This window comes from Manis pentadactyla (genome assembly GCF_030020395.1).
Source record: "Manis pentadactyla isolate mManPen7 chromosome 15 unlocalized genomic scaffold, mManPen7.hap1 SUPER_15_unloc_1, whole genome shotgun sequence".
Classification (NCBI taxonomy): Eukaryota; Metazoa; Chordata; class Mammalia; order Pholidota; family Manidae; genus Manis; species Manis pentadactyla.
The window spans coordinates 5181572-5202788 of record NW_026644588.1 but is presented as its reverse complement, the minus strand read 5'-3'; the positions used below and the strand labels follow the sequence as shown (position 1 = coordinate 5202788).

General features: G+C 44.3%; 1 protein-coding gene across 1 annotated transcript; it reads left to right on the top strand.

Annotated features, from left to right (window-relative positions):
* Positions 1-3812: 3812 nt before the first annotated feature.
* ZNF432 (zinc finger protein 432) lies at positions 3813-20689 on the top strand. Its single transcript, XM_036885973.2, has 5 exons — positions 3813-3947; positions 5075-5273; positions 10469-10595; positions 11692-11787; positions 14781-20689. The coding sequence occupies exons 2-5, from the start codon at positions 5259-5261 to the stop codon at positions 16499-16501; spliced, it is 1959 nt and encodes a 652-aa protein (XP_036741868.1). The 5' UTR covers positions 3813-3947; positions 5075-5258; the 3' UTR covers positions 16502-20689.
* Positions 20690-21217: the final 528 nt, after the last annotated feature.

The following is a 21217-nucleotide window of genomic DNA, read 5'->3' as shown; positions in this document are numbered from 1 at the left end:
GCTCATGGAACAAAGACCCAGGGGTGCAATGACTGGAGGGGCCTTCATCGGGAGTCCCCGCTCAGTGAGCATCAGAGTTCCCCTCAAGGGGGGAGCCCCGTGACAGCAGTGTGTGTGGAACAGCATATACCACAAAGTTCAGACTCAACACCAGAAAATTCAGACAGGAGAGAGCCTTATTTATGTGCTGAATGTGGTAAAGCCTTTTCCAGGAAGTCAGAAGTCATTATACGAAAAAATAATGAGAAATGAAGGGGTGAGGGGAAACCCCACTGATGCACTGAATGTGGCATAAATGATGTCTCATTTTATACCGGAAAACTTTCTGGAGAGAACCCCTCCACATGTGTTGGTCGTGGGGAAGGCTTCACCCAGGTCAGTTTCACTGTACATTGGAGAATATGCAGGGAATGTGGACACAGCCTCATCCGGAGGCAGGCCTCAGACCGCACCAGGGAGCTCAGGCACACAGCACTCCCTTTGTCAGTAGTGACTGGAAAGTCTGTTCTCAGAGGACATGTCTCATTAAACACCAGGACATCTGCACAGGAGAGAAACCTCAGTGGCTTGTTGTCCATCAAAGAACTCATCCAGGAGGGAGAGCCCATGAATGCACTGAGTGTGGGAAACCTTTGCTTACAAGTTTTGCCTTATTAAACATAAGAAAATACATGCAAGGGGGAAGTATGCAGATTCAGCAAAGGCGGAAAATCCTTCCACAGAGAGTCACAGCTCTTTACATACAAGCAAAATGCTGTTCATTTGGTGACTGTGCACGTGGCTTCTGCCATTCCTCAGACATCGTTAAATATCAGTGGGCTCCCAGCAAACAGGAACTTTGGTCCTATTGGAACAGCCTCTTGTCTCGTCGAGGCATCTGGCACGTGAGTCTCAGCGTGTTCCTCATCTGGGTTTGCCTCAGAAGGATCGCGAGAACTGTTTGCAGCCCTTGTCACACCACTCATGACTCACACCAGATTCCAAGAGGCAGCACCTATTCTTTTCTCTGATTAGTTTCGGCTATAGATTCAGCAGGAACTAAATTACAGCAAGGTTAACTGCTCGGGTATCTACACAGAGCACCTAAGAAACAGCCTGACATTGAATCTATGTTCATTCAGTGAATATTTATGAAGTACCTTTTCTGTAACCAGTTATTATTCTACCAGCTGAGGACAGAGAGGTGAACAAAACAGAAGAGTCTTTGCCCTCCTGGAATGAGCACTGAGTTAGCTGAATTATATGTAAGTGGCATGTCCACACTCCCATCTAACATACTCATAGTATGTAAACTCGACGCCAGGTGAAATGGGCAAGGAGTAACTGGATCAAGGAGTTTGTATTTTCAGATGACGGGGTGTTAGAAAAATCCTGAAAAAACTTTCCCCAAGAAGAGGATTATTTGAATGGGAGAGGGGGGAAGGGCTTATATTAACAATGTATAAATACCCCAGGATACAAATAACGTTTTTATAAATGCCCATGTCTAAATCTCCCCTCACTCATTATACATTCCTTGACAGTTTTACACTAATTCAGTAGCCACTAGCCACATGTGGCTATTTAAATGTAAATTAACTAAAATTGCATTAAAACCTTAGTTCCTCAGGATCGCTGGCCACAATGCAAGAGCTCAGTCGTCGTGTGTGGCTGGGGACCACCGTCGTGGACAGTACAGAGGTGGGGTGTCTCCACCACCACCAGATTGTTGGTTGAAGGGTGCTGCTTTACAGTCAGACATTCCTTGTGACAGGAAAATTTATATGGTCGTTTTGGGAGATGTGTTGAATAGACTAAAGGAAAATGTATTTTTGTCTAAAATAGCTGTAAAGAATGAAGTTCAAAATAAGTTTTGTGTATGTGTGAATTACTAGACTCAATGTCTGTCTGACTGTGAAATGGGGAGAGCAGAAAAAGGTACAAGACACCTGGAATAAGTAGAATAAAAACTTACTTTCCTTGGTCTAAGATGGAGGAAAGCAAAGGATATGGGAGAAGGGCAAAATTCCTCTCTGGTATTAGAGAAGAACCCTTATATTTATTTCACAGACCAGTCACCTTTGAGAGTCACCATATCAAAGTTGCCATCTCGGCGACCTGCTAAAGTGCACGTGGTTTTTCTTTTTCCATTCCTTACTCCTACGAATGGGACCCCGTCCTCTCTTCTATCCAGTCTTTCTCTTGATCCAATAAGGATAATCCTGCCAAAAACACCTTGAGGCCTTTTTAGAGAAGAAATGGAAATTTGCTCTGCAATAGCTGTTGTATTTTCATCACAAACCCTGGATTAAAGGGTAAATTCACTCCATGTATTTTTAAGCATCTAAACTTGGCCATCTAAGTACATGAGATTTTATTCTGTAGTGCAGTCACTAGAATTGAGAACAGGAAAATTTCATGATTGATTTGGGCTTTACAAGGACCCCCTTCCCTGCTCTATGGAAACAAGGAAGTACAGGCCAAGGGCACAAACAGGGACAATTGTAGTATCCCAGGTGAGAGACTGAGGCAGCGTAGTAATGATGGAGGAGTGCAAGAAGATGGAACTGGCTTCCGGCTTTGACCTGTGGTTACGTGGCGCTATGAGGTGTATTCTGAGAATTATAATGGCGTATATGGTTGAAAATGAGCAAGGTGAACCTGGCTTCTGTGCCCCAGCCTGTGTGCTCAAGATCTGTGGTTGCGCAGGGTGAGTGAGCCTTCGAGCTCAGGACTGGGCTGGGGGGAGAATAGGGCTAGACATGGGTAGCAGGTCCGCAAATGGCTGGCGAGGACCTCCTGGTGCCGATGCATGGCACTACGGAAGTCCAGTTCTTTGTAGTCATTTTATTTTGCACACGAACGTCCACAACAGTTGCAATATCCAAAAAACAACCCAAAGGTCCACCAACTGGCAAACAATTGAACACACTTTGGAATACCCATACAGTGGAATGCAAAGGAAAGAACTATACTTAAAATCAGGGATGAATTTTTAAATAATTATGCTGTGTGGAAAAAGTCGGATAAAAAGAGTACTTGCGGGACAGATTTTATGGATACGGTGCAGGCTGATCCACAGTGGCAGAAGGCGGAACAGTGGCTGCCCGGGATGTACCGTGTTTTGTCTTTGGGCCGGGTCGGGGCATGGCTGGTTTGAGGTTCACTACTTCCATCGCGTCTGCTCCCGGATCGCTGCATCCGCCACACCATCTCACCTTCCCAAACCTTGCCGGTCTTCCCCAAGCACCCCCGCCCTCCTCCCCAGCGAGCTTTCGCTCTGCCGAGGGACACACCCTCCTCCAGACGGCCGCGCCCTGGAGAGCCCGCCTAGCCCGGCGCGGCCGCAGCGCGCCGCCAGCCCTTGGCAAGCATGTCCCAGTTTGTATACGGTCCCTAACCCTGTTCGCAGAGTGACGGGGCGCCCAGAGATGATTCTTATTTCCCAGAGAGCGGAGACGCCACGGCAGTACGCGCCGCTTAGAAGGCGCGCTCAGAATGTGACGGGCTCTGGCCTTTGAATCGCGCCGTTGTCCTTCCCCCACAACTACGGGCCCCTGTCTGTCCAAAGTTCATCCCCGTGGCGCGTTTGCCGTGCGTGGGCTCCAGCCTCAGAAAATACCTCTCCTTTCCCGGCTCTGGTGCTGGGGAACCCGAGCGGCTCCGCACTGCACTCAGCGTAGCGTCGCGCCGCTGACGCAAAGATGGCGGCCCCCGGGCACCGAGGCGGCGGCGGCGGCGCGGAAGTATGACCTCATAAAGCAAAGCCGGAATCCTGGATCCCGATTCCCATAGAAACGCGGCGGCAACGCCCCCGGCCCTGGTCCGAGGTTCTGGGGACGGCAGGGGAAAGAAGGTTAGGGGAGTACGCCAGGCCCAGGTCGCCGCAGGTTCGGGAGACACTCGGGTCGGCGTGTGGGTCTGTCTGTGGAAGCCGCGGGGAGCGGGGCCGGTCTGTCGGCCTCCAGGTAGGTTTTGGCTCCTGCGAGTCGAAGAAGGTAGTTGATTTTGGAGGAGGAACCTGTAATGGGTGTCTGTGATCGGGGTGTCTTTGGCGTCAGTCATACGGGCCTCTGGTGGTCAGTGGTTAAAGGACTGAACGGATCAACCGCCGGGAGTCCCGAGGTCAGGGTTTAGGGTCCTCTGGGGTCACTCTGCCTGTAGGTGATTGACAGCTGGTGGGGTGGTGTTTATCAGTGAATGCGGCGTGTGGTTCGGATTCTGGGGTAATTTGGAGCTCAGTGATCGAGGAACCATTGAGGGAGGTCAGGGTACCTGTGCACCTGGTCTGGGTTTGGGATTCATCTGGTGGGCTGGTGGCCACCGTCTTTTGTGCAGATATGCGTGGCAGCAGAAGGCTTAGAGACCCGGGAGCCCTGGCTGGTTCTTGTGTCGAGCTTAGACTTGGGCTGCTGGAACAGACTTGCTAGAAGTTAACATTTCCCAAAAATTTCAGGGCCAAGTCCTTCCTCCTCCACTAATTTTCTAGTTTCTTTTGGCTCCCCGCATCACCCACTACCTGTGAACCCACAGAAATGAAAGTTTCGGGGGAGAGAGTAAGATTCAGCATACTTAAAATTATGCCCTTTTAAGATTCTTTGTGTGTCCTCCTTCCTGCAAACTTCCTGTATATTTCTTTTGGATATTTCCTTTCAGGTTCTATATGTGAGTATAGAAAGGCTGCTGTTTCCCCAATATTTATCTATTTAAATTGTTTTTTATAGCTTTATTCCTTCTCTCTCTTCACTGTTGTGCTCATTGCTCTTCATATTGAAGTGTGTATATAAACAGGGCTTATAAAAACTTGTAAAGTGATATGAAGGCAACATAGCTTAAAGGGAAAACCCATTGTTCCTCCCCGTCCATAAGGCCTCATTTCTAAAACTGATCTGAAAATTATATGCCGCAGAGGGGTACTTCTGTTCTGATTCTCCTTTGCTACCTCCCTTTTCGCGTCCATGCTTCTGCCACACATTCAGGGTCTTATGCCTTTGATCCTCTGGGGAATCAAAGAGACACAAACCCTGGGGACCATGTGTTAAGGTGAGAGCACAGAAAAAGGGAGCGTAACCCTGAAAGTAACTTTGCTCTTCAGCCCACAGGTCCTGACAAGAACCAAGAAATGAAGGAAGGAGAAGGAGGTTCCAGCATCTAGATGTTGTCATTCTGGGGCCACTTTTGACTGGCGACTAAGATTTCTAACTAGAAATTTAGAGCATATCCAGAAGGGACAAAGACAGAGTATCCCGGTTGCTGGCCATTTCCCAAAACCGAAGAAAATGATCCATGCTCAGGTGACTTTTCTCTTGTTTTACTCTCTGATGGGTTTATAGAGGCTTGTAAACAATCAGTTCAGTATCTAGAGAGAAATCCAACTTTGAATCTAGTTCCAACGCATGAGAAAGTAGAATAAAAAATACAGTGTTTGTATGATTCTTGGTAAATGACTAATGTTGGAACATAATGCGTAACTGAAGGATCTTCTGGGTTATATTAGCTGTCGTCTTGCATCTGACACGTGTGACACCCAGCACAGCGGGAGAACCATGCTGTTACATGATGTGCAGGACTGTGAGGAGAAGGCAGGAAGGTCCCTCAGGGAATGTCAATATTTCATGGCCCTTAGGTTTCAGGAAAAACTTTATATTCTTCCTGGAGGTCATGGAGTGGACAGTGTTTTGAATAATAGTCTTCTAATAAAGGCAGATTTCCAACTGCTATTTATTATTATTTATTATGAGACACCCTTGTAGGAATTAGACCACAAAAACTCAGTGAACACAGTTTTCTCAGGGAACCAATGCAAGGTCACTGAAAGGACTCGGCCTGATGTCTGCCTCAGTTTATCCAGAAATAAAGCCTAAATGGCCTAGGGAAATGGAAGGATTGTGTGGCCTTCCAAAGGTCCTCCGTGAACAGGTGGATGAACTGGCATTAAAGTACAGACTGGGCATTAGAGTTGCAAGGAATTTTGTCTGATAAGGGCTGAGTTATCAGGTTCCACGGTGTTGGCTTTATAATTTCACATCATCTCCGGAAATGCAGAATCCTTCCCCACTTTCAAACTCAGTTCTCTCCTAATCTTCTTTTTACTGCCTTTCTATAATTATGCAAGTTACTCATGGATACATTTTAAAGAAAAATTTTCCAATGGCAAAGCACACATGGGCAAAAAGTAAATTGCTTCTTCGTGACATCCTTCCCCGCCAGCTCATACTGCTTTAACACATGTTTGGTAGTGTGTCCTTGCGGTCACTGACCCTGGGAGTGCTCCCGTGTACGGGCACCTGTTTACAAATGCATGTGGACTTACGTACGTAACTATGTACATAAACACATCTGTTAGGACATTTTGTGTATCAGTGGGATCACATGCCAAAGAACATGACCTGTTGCCCAAGATGGTGTAATTTCAGCATCTAAAGGAATAAGGACTGCAATTGATTGATGGATATTAACTATATGAAATTCCATTTGTCTGTCTATACTCATTCTCCACAAAATGAGTTAAACTATGTAAAATGAGCTAAACTATGGATGAGTGCCTGCTACAGAGTAAATGATATGTGGGATCATCCGTGCCTTAAATCTCTGCTGGTACGTAATAATAGAACATTATCAGATTGCCTGATTTTCAGCTCTCAGAATGGTCAATAATCTTTTGCCTTATTTTGCATTTTCCTCATCACAGGTGAGGTTGAGATGCTTCTTCTGTATTTGTTGGCCAGTTGGATATTTTCTCTTGTGAAATGCTTGGCCTTATCATTCTCACATTGAAAAATTTTTTTAAATTTTTTCTTCCTGATTAATAGTTGTTTATATCTACTATCTATTAATCCTTTCTTTTGTTTATTCAAAATACTTTCCCAACTTGGCACTTTTCTGTTAGCATATGTATACAGCTGCCGATCCTCTGACTCTCTGGACACCAGCTGAGCGGCCTACAGTTCAACTCCATTCTGACGCTAAGGACCTGCAGGAAGTGTCCAGTGCCACATATTAAGAGCTCAGTCCCATAAGATGGATCGCATTTTAGGTGCCTGTCAAAAGTCCCAGGGTGTCACCTGTGCTTCTGAACACAAAGTTGCTCTAAGTGTGGGGGCTCCTCCAACCCCCTTCTCAGGTTTGGGAACTTGCTAGGATGACTCACAGAGCTCAGGAAACCGCTCTACTTACATTCACTGTTTATTGGAAAGGCTGCGTCTCAGGAGTAGCCAAATGAACGAGATGCACGGGGCGGTGCTGGAGAGCAGGGGAGGTCCTCCCCCAGCCGCCTCTGCCAGCGCCTCAAGGCGTTCCCCAACCCGGGAGCTCTCAAAGCTGCTGTTTAGGGGCGTATGGTGGCTTTATTATGTAGGCGCAACTGATTAAATCACTGGCCTGTGGTGACTGTGCTCAGCCTCCGGTCCCTCTTCCCTCCCCGGAGGCTGGGGGTCTTTCTGGAGACCATCTAGGGACCCCCAGGCACCAGTCATCTCATTAGTACACAGAAGACACCCTTATCGCTCCCGAGATTCAAAGGGTTTTAGGAACTGTGTGCCAGGCACCAGGGACAACGACCAGTGTTCAGTAAGCTTTGTCTTCTGACGGTGAGGAGCCTTTTCTTTCTGGAGCATCCTTGTGACCTCCGGACCAGTCTCTGTGGCCTCGGCCTGGCGTCTCCAGGTGCAGAGTCCCTGCTCGGCTTTGCTGGCTCACTAAGTCTGAGTTGCAGGGCACTTGATCAGTTCTGGAATGTTCTCATTCCTGAGACCTTCAGACTGTTTCTCTGTTTCAAAAACAAAGTGTAGGCACAAGTTAGACCTCACTCTGGCCTTCATGTTCATTACACTCTCCTTTGTATTTTCCATCTCGGTGTGTCTGCTTCATTTTCCAGTTATTTTTTAAAATGCATATTCCAGTTCAGTTACCTGTTCAGTGAGCCTAATATGATATTAACTTTTTGAGAGCGAGTGAGACTGCATTGGTCTTTGACCCCAGTTTCTGGCACAGGGCTCCTAAAACGCTTCTAAGTAGGGGTGCTAGAGTCTGCTGGTCTCTGCCCGCAGTTCCTGCACAGAGCTCTTAAAATGCTTATAATTTCCTAAGTGATAAGAGCACTAGGGCATCTTCTTTTCTTTTCTTTTTTTCGGGGTACAATTATTTGTTCATCAAAGAAAACCAACTCCTTAAAACCATAGTCCATCACGAACGTGTAAGACACCTTCCACTTCAGTTCTGTTGTTAAAGTTCCCTTCTATTGCTCCGTCTGGTGTTAAAGATAAAAAGCAGGAAGGCTCATTCTCTACCTGCATACATTTTTTTAAAAATTTTATTTTGGTATCATTAATCTACAGTTACATGAAGGACATTATGTTTACTAGGTTCCCCCCTTCACCAAGTCCCCCCCACATACCCCTTCACAGTCACTGTCCATCAGCGTAATAAGATGCTGTAAAATCACTACTTGTCTTCTCTGTGTTGCACAGCCCTCCCCGTGCTCCCCCCACACTATACATGCTAATCGTAAGGCCCCCTTTCTTTTCTTCCCACCCTTATCCCTCCCTTCCCACCCATTCTCTCCAGTCCCTTTCCCTTTGGTAACTGTTAGTTCATTCATGGGTTCTGTGATTCTGCTACTGTTTTGTTCCTTCAGTTTTCCTTTGTTCTTATACTCCACATATGAGTGAAATCATTTGGTACTTGTCTTTCTCCGCCTGGCTTATTTCACCGAGCATAATACCCTCTAGCTCCATCCATGTTGTTCCAAATGGTAGGATCTGTTTTTTTCTTATGGCTGAGTAATATTCCATTGTGTATATGTACCACATCTTCTTTATCCATTCATCTACTGATGGACATTTAGGTTGCTTCCATATCCTGGCTATTGTAAATAGTGCAGCGATAAACATAGGGGTGCATCTGTCTTTTTCAAACTGGAGTGCTGCATTCTTGGGGTAAATTCCTAGAAGTGGAATTCCTGGGTCAAATGGTATTTCTATTTTGAGCATTTTGAGGAACCTCCATACTGCTTTCCACAATGGTTGAACTAGTTTACATTCCCACCCACAGTGTAGGAGGGTTCCCCTTTCACCACATCCTCACCAACATTTGTTGTTGTTTGTCTTTTGGATGGTAGCCATCCTTACTGGTGTGAGGTGATATCTCATTGTGGTGTTAATTTGCATTTCTCTGATGACTAGCAGTGTGGAGCATCTTTTCATGTGTCTGTTGCCCATCTGAATTTCTTCTTTAGAGAACTGTCTATTCAGCTCCTCTGCCCATTTTTTAATTGGATTATTTGCTTTTTGTTTGTTGAGGTGTGTGAGCTCTTTATATATTTTGGATGTCAACCCTTTATCGGATCTGTCATTTACGAATATATTCTCCCATACTGTAGGGTTCCTTTTTGTTCTATTGATGGTGTCCTTTGCTGTACAGAAGCTTTTCAGCTTGATATAGTCCCATTTGTTCATTTTTGCTTTTGTTTCCCTTGCCCGGGGAGATATGTTCAAGAAGAGGTCACTCATGTTTATGTCTAAGAGATTTTTGCCTATGTTTTTTTCTAAGAGTTTTGTGGTTTCATGACTTATATTCAAGTCTTTGATCCATTTCGAATTTACTTTTGTGTATGGTGTTAGACAGTGATCCAGTTTCATTCTCTGACATGTAGCTGTCCAGTTTTACCAGCACCATCTAGGGCATCTTCTTTTCTACTATTTGATCTTTGCCTCTGTCCCTGACACAAAGTTCCTAAGTCCCTTGGGTTGTCCTGGGTGAGAGCATTGTCTCTTGCTCTAATGAGACAATGCTGTGTGGGCTCCTGGATGGGGGCTGGTCACCAGGAAGACCCAGCCGTGAGGAGAAGCTTGGGATTTCCAGCCCTGCCCCCATCTTCCAGGTAGAGGAGGGGGCTGGAAGTGGAGTGAGTGAGTGATCAGGCCCACGTGACGAAGCCTCTGTATGATCCCCAAGCCGGGGGGTTCCAAGGGCCTGTGGGTTGGTGACCACGTGTAGGTGCCTGGCCAGTGGCGCTGCCCTCCCCGTATACCTCACTGTATGCACCTCTCCCACCTGGATCACATCTGTATCCTTTATCATATCCTTTTATAATAAACTGGCAGTCAGTAACTAAACTGTTTTCCTGAGCTCTCTGAGCCACTCTAGCAAATTCCTCAAACCCGAGGAGAGGGTCTTGGGAACCTCCTGTCTACAGCTCGTTGGTCAGAAGCACAAGTGACAACCTAGACTTGGGGTTGGCATCTGCAGGGGGCATGGGGGCAGTTTTGTGGGACTGAGCCCATCACCTGTGGGATCTGACGCGGCCTCCGGGTAGATGGTGTCAGAATCGAGTTGAACTGGCGGACACGCGGCTGATGCGGTGCAGGGGAGCAATCACACAGCAGCCGTGGTGCTCGAAGTGTAGCTGGTATAAACTGGACGACCTCCTTCATATTCTTCTTAACCAATAAAAAAGAAACACTCGTTAAATTGCACTCTGCTATTGCAGGACACCCTGTCATTCGGGGATGTGGCCGTGGACTTCAGCCGGGAGGAGTGGCAGCTCCTGACCCCCGCTCAGAAGGGCCTGTACCGGGACGTGATGCTGGAGAACTACGGCCACCTGGTGTCAGTGGGTGAGGACGGGCCCCCGTGTCGCCCAGAGGGCCCCCGTCAGTGGCCTGTCCTCTCTCAGCCGCTCATACTTCCGAGTCACTGCCGCGCTGTGAACGGCAGGTGCTCAGCCCCTCCTCTGGCTCCTGACAAAAGGCCGTAATGTCCTCTCAACTGTTTTTACTGCCAACACAGCTGACCCCACATGTGTGGGGGTTTCCTACACCAAAAACCAGTCTCCAGCTCCCCGGGTACCAAGTGGGTATCGTGCGGTCCAGTTCAGTTCTCAGCCTCTCAGCTGGTGCCCTGAGTCAGCAGCAGGCTCCCCAGGCCTAAGGGCTCTGTTCCCCAGGACTGCCCTCTCTTCGGATGCCAGCCACAGCTTTGACGATTTGCCGGAACAGCTCACAGAACCCAGACAAGTGTTTTACTTACCATTTTATTACACGGGCTACAATGCAGGAACAGCCAGACAGAAGAGCTGCATAGGGCCAGGCACGGGGGGAGTGGGAGGGCCTGCCCCGCTCTCTCCTGGTGTGTCCCCTCCCAGCACCACGATGTGTTCACCGGCCCGGAGGCTCTCCCAGCCCAGTGGCTTAGGGGTTTTTATGGATATTTCATTATGTAGGCGTGATTGCTTAAATCCCTGGCCATTGGTGAATAACTGTTTCCATCTGTGGGGGTTGGAGCTGAAGGGTCCAACCCTCTAAGCTGCCTCGGCCTTTCTGGTGCCCAGTCCCCCTCCTGAAGCTTCCGAAGCAACTGCAGCCACCAGTCGTCTCATTAGCTTACAAAAAGGCACTCCTCATTCCAGAGAGACTTGGGGTGTTAAGAAGTTCTTGTGTCAGGACCTGGCACTTGAACCAAACACTGTAACCAAAGATGCCCCTCTCGTGCCCATCAGCCAGGAAATTACAAGGGTTTAGGAGCTCGGTGCCAGGAATTGGGACAAAGAGCAAGTATCTGTTAGTATATCACCGTATCACGTGCATCCTCTCCTGAGTGAAAAGCCTCAGTTTGCCGATGCGAACAGTCTAGTCTTCAAATGACTCTCTCTCCCATGCTGACATCCCCGCGCAATCCAGTGGGCCTAAGTCTGCTGTCATTTCCCGTGAACAGGGTACCAAGCCAGCAAACCAGAGGCACTTTCCAAGTTGGAACGAGGGGAAGAACTGTGGACGGTACAGGACGAAGCTCACAGCCGGGTCCGTCCAGGTAAGCAGGTCAGCACCAGCCAGGTGGTTAACTGCAGCAGCCGGACGGGCGTCAGTGAGGGGAGGCTGGGAGGAAAGAAATTTCCTTTCATGTCTTCAGAGGGAAATACACACCTTTTTGCTCTTCTGAGACCTCAGCCTGGCTTGTTTTATTTCACATCCTGATTTTTGTTTGTTTGCCGGCTTTTCTTCCTCCTTGGATTCCGTAATCTACCCCTTCTTTGGACCTGTCACGGTGTCTGTCCCTGTTCTTTCTACTGCCCTGGCTTTGAAGTTCCGCCTTCCAGGCCTCACTCCCAAGAGAGATCTTTGAATTCACAGAATTTTCTGACTGTGGCCCTTGCTGGAGTCCTGATTCCCCTCCAACTCTGCCCTGACTTCCAGTACTACCTTGTGTGTTGGGTCCTCTCAGTAACCTGGTCTCCTACTGGGCATCTGTCCACTTCCTTTGTTTCTTTTTTACAGCCCCCACCCCCACTGGCTCCCGCTTATGAAGCTCTTCAGGGTTCTGTTTTACATTTCTTTGCTGTATTCCTCATCCTGAACGTTTTCGGTCTTATGAATTAAGCTCTTTTTGTTCTCTGGAAGAGACTCCAAATTGGTATCTCCCTTAGTATTGTCTAGCATCCGCTTTCAGTTCTAGATATTTCAGTGAACTAAGATTTCCAGTTCGTGTGCGAGGAGCAGGAATTATCTGCCCTCCCCAGAAAGCCTTTCCACCATCCGATTTTAGCAGAAGAGTCTCCGTTAGTACCGTACATCTTATTCTGTCCCGGCTGGTGGTGTCTGCGAAGTCCTCATCTTAAAGGTCTCTGCTCTTTCTGTTGACTGTTTAACTAGAAAAGACTCTTTTACATCCCAAATCAGTTCTAGCCTAAGTCCTAGCTTCTGTCTACTCCAGTTTTCTTCTTTCATACATTTGATTTTTCTGACTTTCTGCCGGTTTATCCTAGGCCTTAGCATTGTATTCATTTCACTAAGTCATTTGTTTTTCCCATTATATTTTCTTCTTCTTTTTTTTACAGTTTTATTGAGATAATTCACATACCTAACAATTTCCCAACCTAAAGCATACACTTCAGTGCCCCGTAGTACATTGATAGAGTTATACAACCATCACCACAAGCAATTTTGGAAGATTTTCATCTCTTAAAAAAAAATGTTTCCTCCCCAGCCCCCATCTCTAGGCAACCCCTGATCTGCTTTCTATCTTTGTAGATTTGCCTTTTCCAGATATTTCATAAAATATGTGATCTTCTGTGACTGGCTTCTTCCAATTAGTATAATGTTTTTGTATCAGTGCTTCATTCTTTTTTATTGTCAAATAATACTCCATTGCATGGATGTCCCACGTTTTATTTACACTTCTGTCTATTGATGGACGTTTGAGTTATTTCCACTCTTTGGCTTTGTGAATTATGCTGCTATGAACGGTCATGCACAGCATTTTTGAGAATATATGTTTTCATTTTTCTTGGATATATATCTAGGAGTAGAATTCTTGGGCCGTATAGAGTTGAAGGGTCTAAACGTGGTGCCTCCATGAATCACGGTCAGCATCACCTCCCCTGGCCGCAACGTCTCACAGGAGGCACAGAGTATTGCCAGCCACAGAGGCTCACTTGAGCCTTTGGCATGTAGAGAGTGTTTACTGGGGTGCAGTCACATATTGCCTGCATGGCTGACCTTTATAGTCTCTGATCCCTCTGGAAGTTCGGCTAATACCTACAGTCTCGAGTTCCTCTGAAGTCTGCAGGTCGGACCTCATATGGCATGGCCCGTCATAAGTCACATTGCTAGAATGTCCAATAGCCAAAGCCTCTAGGCAAACAAAGACACTCTGATCAGGCCGGACCTTCCAGGGGCCTAGAAATCACTTCCCTCATAGCCAAGGGAAAAGGCCAGACCTCTCTTTGGGTGAGGTTAAATCTTTACTGAAGTAACTGTAAAAATGAACAATAAAGGGATTAACTTGGAAATATAGAAAAAATAAAGCTTACGGTAGTACATTCAGAATAGGAATGACAGCATGATATGTATGAGGTGAAGACACCTATGTTCTGAGTCAGGAAGGTGATGCCACGAATCAGGAAGGAAGGCATGAAACAGGAAATGTGGAAGGCCACGGGGCTGGCTCTCAAAAGAGTGACCTGAAGCCGACCAAGTGAAAGCCAGTGTCAGAAGGTTTCTGCAGGAGAAGTGGCAGTGTGGAAACACGGATAAGTGCAATGCTTTTTTCTGCACGTTCTGGATTTCAGTGATGATCCTCATCTCAATTTGTAATACTTCCACCTACCCAGTGGCTCAGGCCACAGTCGGCAGAGTGATCCTCTGTCCCCACTTGCATTAACCCACTCTCCTGGTTGAACCCATTATTTAATCTGGTCTTTTCTTTTTCCTGATTTCACCACTTCCCTTCAAATCACATTTAACAATCTCCAACTCCATCTTTTTTTCTCTCCTTTTTTATTTGGCTTTCCCTAACTAGATTTAAGATCGGGGAAAGCAAGACATGTTTTATAAATTCCAAACACCAGCACAGTTTCTTGCACACGGCAGCTATTCAGGAAATGCTTTGGGGTGAACGAATGCAACCCTCATCATTTGGATCAGTTGTCTTTTCCACCTCTGTCACCTGGTGTCTCCCCAAGTAGAGAGGTATTCCTCCAAACCCTGTCTTTTGCTGCTAACAATGACTTGCCTGTATTTTGTCTGTGCATGTTTTGCAAGGTCCTATTTATAAAGCAGTGAAATCTACATAGATTGGCAACTGCATACCCTTATCGGTACACTGCTTTTTCCTTTTGGTTTGTTTGTATTATTGTGTTTTAACCTTTGTGTAATAAATAAAGAGCATTTATACATGACATTTCTTTTGCACTATGATAGGGTCATCACTGAAGTGCCATTTTTTAAAAAACACCAAGGAATTTTTTAAAACAGTTTTATTCCAAACAAGGTTATGTAAGGATTCATTGTTCTTTTCTTTCCTAGAAACTGGCAAAGTTGATAATCGTCTGCAGGATCACTGGGAAAATCAAAGACCACCGAAATGTCTGGAACAATACCACCAACACAATGTAGTTGGAAATATTGTTTCTCAAAGCAAAAGTCATTTCCCTTTTGGGAAAAATAATGATATATTTGAGATCTATATAAAAACTTTGAGATCAAATTTAAGTTTAGTTAACAAGCCCACAAGCTATGAAGTTAAGAACTCTGCTAAATTTAATGGAGATAGGAAGTCACTTCTGCATGGTAAGCTTGAAGATTTTCATTCTGCAGTTAAATTCCCTATAAGTGCAAAGCCCGTTAGCAATAAGTCACACATCATTAAGCAACAGAGAACTCACAACACAGAGAAAGCCCATGTATGCAGTGAATGTGGGAAGGCCTTTATTAAGAAGTCTCAACTCACTGATCATCAGAGAGTTCACACAGGAGAGAAACCTTATGGATGCAACATGTGTGCAAAAGTATTCTCCAGAAAGTCCAGGCTCAATGAACATCAGCGAATTCATAAAAGAGAAAAATCCTTTATATGCAATGACTGTGGAAAAATCTTCACCATGAAGAGCCGTCTGATTGAACACCAGCGAACTCACACTGGAGAGAAACCCTACGTGTGCAGCGAATGTGGAAAAGGTTTCCCAGGGAAGCGTAATCTCATTGTACATCAGCGAAATCATACTGGAGAGAAATGCTACATATGTAGTGAATGTGGAAAAGGCTTCACTGGGAAGAGCATGCTCATCATTCATCAGCGAACTCACACTGGAGAGAAGCCCTACATCTGCAGTGAGTGTGGGAAAGGCTTTACCACAAAGCACTATGTCATCATTCATCAGCGAAATCATACAGGAGAGAAACCATATATGTGCAATGAATGTGGAAAAGGTTTCACGATGAAATCTCGTCTGGTTGAACATCAGCGAACTCACACTGGAGAGAAACCCTATGTGTGTGATGAATGTGGAAAAGGCTTTCCCAGAAAGAGTAATCTCATTGTACATCAGAGAAATCATACAGTAGAGAAATCCTACATATGTAGCGAATGTGGAAAAGGCTTCACTGTGAAGAGCATGCTCATCATCCACCAGCGAACCCACACTGGAGAGAAGCCCTACATCTGCAGTGAGTGTGGGAAAGGCTTTCCCTTGAAGAGTCGGCTGGTCGTGCATCAGCGAACGCATACTGGGGAGAAACCCTACAGATGCAGGGAATGTGGGAAAGGCTTTATTGTGAATAGTGGACTGGTATTACACCAGCGAACCCATACCGGAGAGAAGCCCTACATATGCATTAAATGTGGAAAAGGTTTTGCCTTCAAGAGCAATCTTGTGGTACATCAGCGCACTCATACTGGAGAGAAACCCTTTATGTGCAAGGAATGTGGGAAAGGCTTCACCATGAAACGCTATCTCATCGTACATCAGCAGATTCACACAGGAGAGAAATCCTACATATGCAGGGAATGTGGTAAAGCCTTTGCCATGGAAACTGAGCTAGTTTTACATCAGCAAATTCATACTGGAGAGAAACCTTATGCGTGCAATGAGTGTGGGAAAGGTTTCACCGTGAAAAGCCGTCTTATTGTTCATCAGCGCACTCATACAGGAGAGAAACCTTTTGTATGTGGTGAATGTGGAAAGCGCTTCTCCTCAAAGAGAAATCTCATTGTACATCAGAGAACTCATAATGGACACAAAGCCTAATAAGACAACAAATATGGTTACATCTTCAGAAAGAAAACAGGACTTGTACAACATCAGATTTCACACAGATATCCTGTATATGTACTGTGGAAAATTCTCTTCAGTCAGTATTAGTCTCATTACCTCCAGGGAATTCACAGAGAATTCAAACATTACATATGCAATTAAGGAGAGAAAGCCTTCAACATGAATTCAGCACCCACTGTACATCAAGTAACTCATAAAAGAGAGGCCCTGTGGATTCAGTCACTGAGGAAAACCTTTCTCTTATTTGTCAAGCCTTGTTAATACACACAAGAAATGTATAAATCAAGGCACATAATCCCTTGAAGAGGATCTAAACTCAGTACATACAAGTGAACTTGTGCAGGGGACAAACCATGATAGTTTGGTGAACAGTCTGAACATCAAGAGCGCTCCAAGCATACTTGAATATAGTCAATGTAGTCTGTTGTTAGATTTTCACCTTGGGAAATTACAGTTTTCATAAGAGCGAAATTTAGTGAATGCAGAGAATGTGCTAGCGCCTTCAGTGATCAATTACCTCACATTGTATGTCCAAATTAACACATAAGGGAAAAAAAAGTCTGGTACACTCAATGCACAAAAGTCTGAGGAAACATTTTTAGGTAATTAAATGTCTGAAAAGTATATACTAAGATAAATCTTATGAGAGGAGAGATTAGGAAAGCCTATGGGAATAAAGATCCTGGCTCATTGGAGGTCATAATAGGTCATGAGTGACATCATACGCAGTAGCAACATGATCATCATGGCGAAGCCTTTGTCTAGAAATAAAACCTCAACAGTTGCCTGATATTCATGTTGGAGAAAAGTTTCCAGATGACAGGATTTCAGTGCTACATTCTGCCTCATCATTTCTCATTAGTTCATACAGAAACAGGAACACGCTAAATGGGAGTAACATTAGCAAAATATCAGAGCATTCTCAAGGAAAGAAGCCTTGTGAAAATGGTGTATATTTGAATTTTCTCTCACAAAACTAAACTTATGCACCTGGTGTCTATTTTAGGACAGGATACCTTGAACCATATTCTCAATGATTCCATAATTTTAAAGTAGGCTATTTCAACACTGGTTAAATTTTGATGGTAAATACAGTGCAAGGGTGTACTGTGCCCATCTTGTATCATTATATGATTAGCCCTTACATTTCTTAGGCTCTAAATTCATCTTTTTCAGCCTATTATGTACTTCAAAAGAAAAAGGAATATATTCATAAATATAATTCAAAATATTTGGATGTGTTAATCCAAGTTTAGCTGACAAAAACACTTTATATGTGATTTTTCTAAAATGTTTGGAAATAATTTTAGATTCACAAGAAATTATAAAATATACAAGGTTCTTAGTACCTTTTTCTAGGTTTTTCAGTGAAATCATCTTACATGACTATAATACACAATCAAAACCAATAAAGTAACATTGGTATGACGCTGTAAGTAACTGTAGACCTTGGATTTCACTAGTTTTTGCATGCACTAATTTGCGTGAGGTTTTGGGGGTTTTTTTGGTGTAAAATTCTAAGAAATTTTATCACATATCTAGATTCCTTTAATCCCAGCACAATCCAGACGCAGGATTGTTGCACCAAATCAAAGCCACAGCCTCATGCTACCCGCTTACAGTCACACACTCCTCCCAACTCTGACCCACGGCAACCGCTGGTCGGTACTCCAGCAAATTTTGTCATTCCAGGAATGCCACTGCAATGGAACATTACAGTGTGTAACCTTTGACACAGGCTTTTCTTCACTCAGCAAATTGTCCTAAGATCCATCCAATTTGCTGGCTTTATGAGTAGCTCCTGTTACTTAGTATTTTTTTGTATGGATGTACCATCTGTTCACTGATGACTGGGTTGTTGCCAGTATTTCGCTGTTAAGAATAAAAATGCTGTGAACATTTGTGTACCCAATTTTGTGTAAATATAGTTTTTGTTTCTCTGGGATAAATATCGAGGAATCACATGTTAAGTCTGTGTTTATAAGAAACTGCCAAACTTTTCCAGGCAGCTTTACTAATTTACATTCCCACTAGCGGCCTATGGCCGCTCCAGCTGTCTGTGTCCTTTGTAGCCCTTGGCACAGTCATACATGATTCTAGCCATCCTGTCGGTGTGTGGCGGTATATGATGATGGCCTTAACTCACATTTCCCTAACAGCGAATGATGTTCAGTATCTCTACATACACTGAGAACCTTATTGGGTACAGTTGTCATTTTTGCATTCAACCATCAGTTTGAAAAACTCGAGTATATTTGATATGTTTACACTATTCTTTTTCCTTCATTGCACCATGTTTTCTTTTTATCAATTGTTTTTGAGCAGGTCTGCAGGCAACCCATTCTGAGTTTTGCTAGCAATAGGGCTCTTGTTCTCTTTTCTTTGTACATTTCCCCCGATGTAATATTCAGTTTGGTTTACAAATGCTAAGTCCTGCTTTTGGCAAAAGAGAGGACATTTGCCATACAGCGTCACGTTGTACAATTGCCGTGTTGAACAATTCCTTCTGGTAAAAGTATTTTTTTGAGCATCTACACTGTGCCAGGCACTGTTGCAGCCCCTAGGGACACATCCATGAGCAAAATAGGCAAAGCCAGGTCCTTTGTGGAGCATACAGCATAGTGAAGGGGTGAGTAAAATAAATACATAGCAGAAGTTCTGATGAGTGCTGTGAAGAAATAGGGAGCCTAGTGCATAGGCTGTAATGGAGGAGCTGTTTTAGGAAGGGTTTTCAAGGAAGGCTGTGCCAGACTGATGTTAATTTGAACCAATACCTAAGTGTACTGAGGGGAGCTAGCCAGCATAATATTTGTAAGCCAAGAACACTCCAGACCTGTTCCTAAGTGTTTTCTCTGGTTACTTCTGGTACTGGAACCCCGGACCTTTATGATCTATTCTTAAATATGAACGTCTCTGCCCTAAATCCTGATTTAGTGCTCCTTTCACCATCTGCACACTGTAACAGGATGCATCCTGGGTACATACTCTACAGCAAAAAATCGGACATGAGTGTTCCACCAGCCAGGCCCGCAGATCCCTGTTCTTGTCCTCTTGCGAATCTCCACACCCTGCCCTGGCGAGGTCAGATCAACTCACTCTCGAAACTCCCCGATCAGGATGGGCTGCTCGGCTGCCCCGAGCTCACTGGACCAGATGCTGAACTCACCTTTCAGAGTCTGACATCCCAGGTGTCGATGGGGCTGAAATTTAATCCCTAGAGGGGATATAATATTCTTACTGTAAGAAATTATGATGCCCTTGTAGTATGTAACTGAAAACCATGGGCAGGTTCAATTGTGCTTATTATAGTTGTGTATTGTTTATTGCTCTAAGAAATGGCGTGTGAATTCTGTAAAAATGTATCTTATTTTTATACATATAAAATTGCAGACATTGTTCTATTTAAGTGGTTATTTGTTTAAATGATGGTGAATACTTTCTCGACACTGGTTTGTCTGCATGTGTAAATATTTTTACAAGGAGATAAAATACAGATTTGTTTTTTCTAAAAAAAATTATGCAAATAAGTTTTCAATGTATAGAAATTAGAAAAATATAACAAATACAGAAATCTTAAAACACTTGTAATTGTACCTGAAAGCCAAGCAGTGTTCATCTCCCCAAATTTTCAAACGTATGTACATACATCTTTTATGAAAGAACAGTGAAACTAATCTATTATATATTTACTATATAACCATCTACATTATTCTTCTAAAACCTTTCTAAATTGACATTTTTATACACCGAAGTAATACATATTTATAATACAAACATATACTAACAATGGAGAACTGCAAAAATCGGCAGTGTGAAAACTTCTGATATTCTCTTACCTATAAGCACAGATCCTAACGTGATCCAAACTAAATGTTTTATTTAACCAGTAACAATTTTCGAAAAGACAAATGTTTATGATTTGTTCCCATTATATTTCTACTGTCCTGCAGATCTGTTTTTTTTTCCCTCTAAAGGATATGATTATCTCATACTGAAGTTGGAGTTTATTCTTTTTAAATGCTCTATACAATCCTGCCAAGCTGATGTTACATTAATTTACCAGGTATCATTGTACTTGTAGGTTTTTCCTTCTTTGGTTTTTAAAATTACAAAAGCCGCTGTGGTTAATTTTAAGAAAACTTTTTACCAAATAAACTTGAAATTAGAATTTCTGGATCAAAGAGAATGGAATCTTTAAATTGGATCCAGGTTGCCTGGATCTAGGTTGCCTTCTAAAACGGGACTATCTATTTAAATCCTCTGCGATTAAAACTCCCATGCCTGTATAAAAACATTTTTAAATTGGTTTTGGGTGGGTGGAAACTATGCCAAGTATGATCATTGCATTATCTCAAAATTTCATATTCTCAAATGACTCTCGGTCATCTTCATTTATTTTCGGGAGGAAACCGGTACCTATATTTGCACCTTCACTTCAGCTCCCTCGCCACTAGAGGGAGCGCTGTACCCACATCCATGTGGGTATCAGCGTTTTTAATGGAGCTTCTCCCCTTAAATGGTTGTCTTACTTCCTTCATAACTTCACACGGAACTGCCCCCTCCCCAAACCTAACATTTCAAGTGATCACTGCTTTTGTTCACTTCTCTGGCCGTGGCCTCTGCAGTGACGTTATCTTCCCAAGTCGCCCGGGGTCCGAGCCCATCTCTGTCGTACGGACACCTGCCTTG

What these genes read in the sequence shown, in the direction of transcription:
- ZNF432 (XM_036885973.2), top strand. An exon ending in CGGCCACCTGGTGTCAGTGG is followed by an intron (nt 10,596 to 11,691) that starts GTGAGGACGGGC and finishes TCCCGTGAACAG; the next exon opens with GGTACCAAGCCAGCAAACCA. An exon ending in TCACAGCCGGGTCCGTCCAG is followed by an intron (nt 11,788 to 14,780) that starts GTAAGCAGGTCA and finishes TTTCTTTCCTAG; the next exon opens with AAACTGGCAAAGTTGATAAT.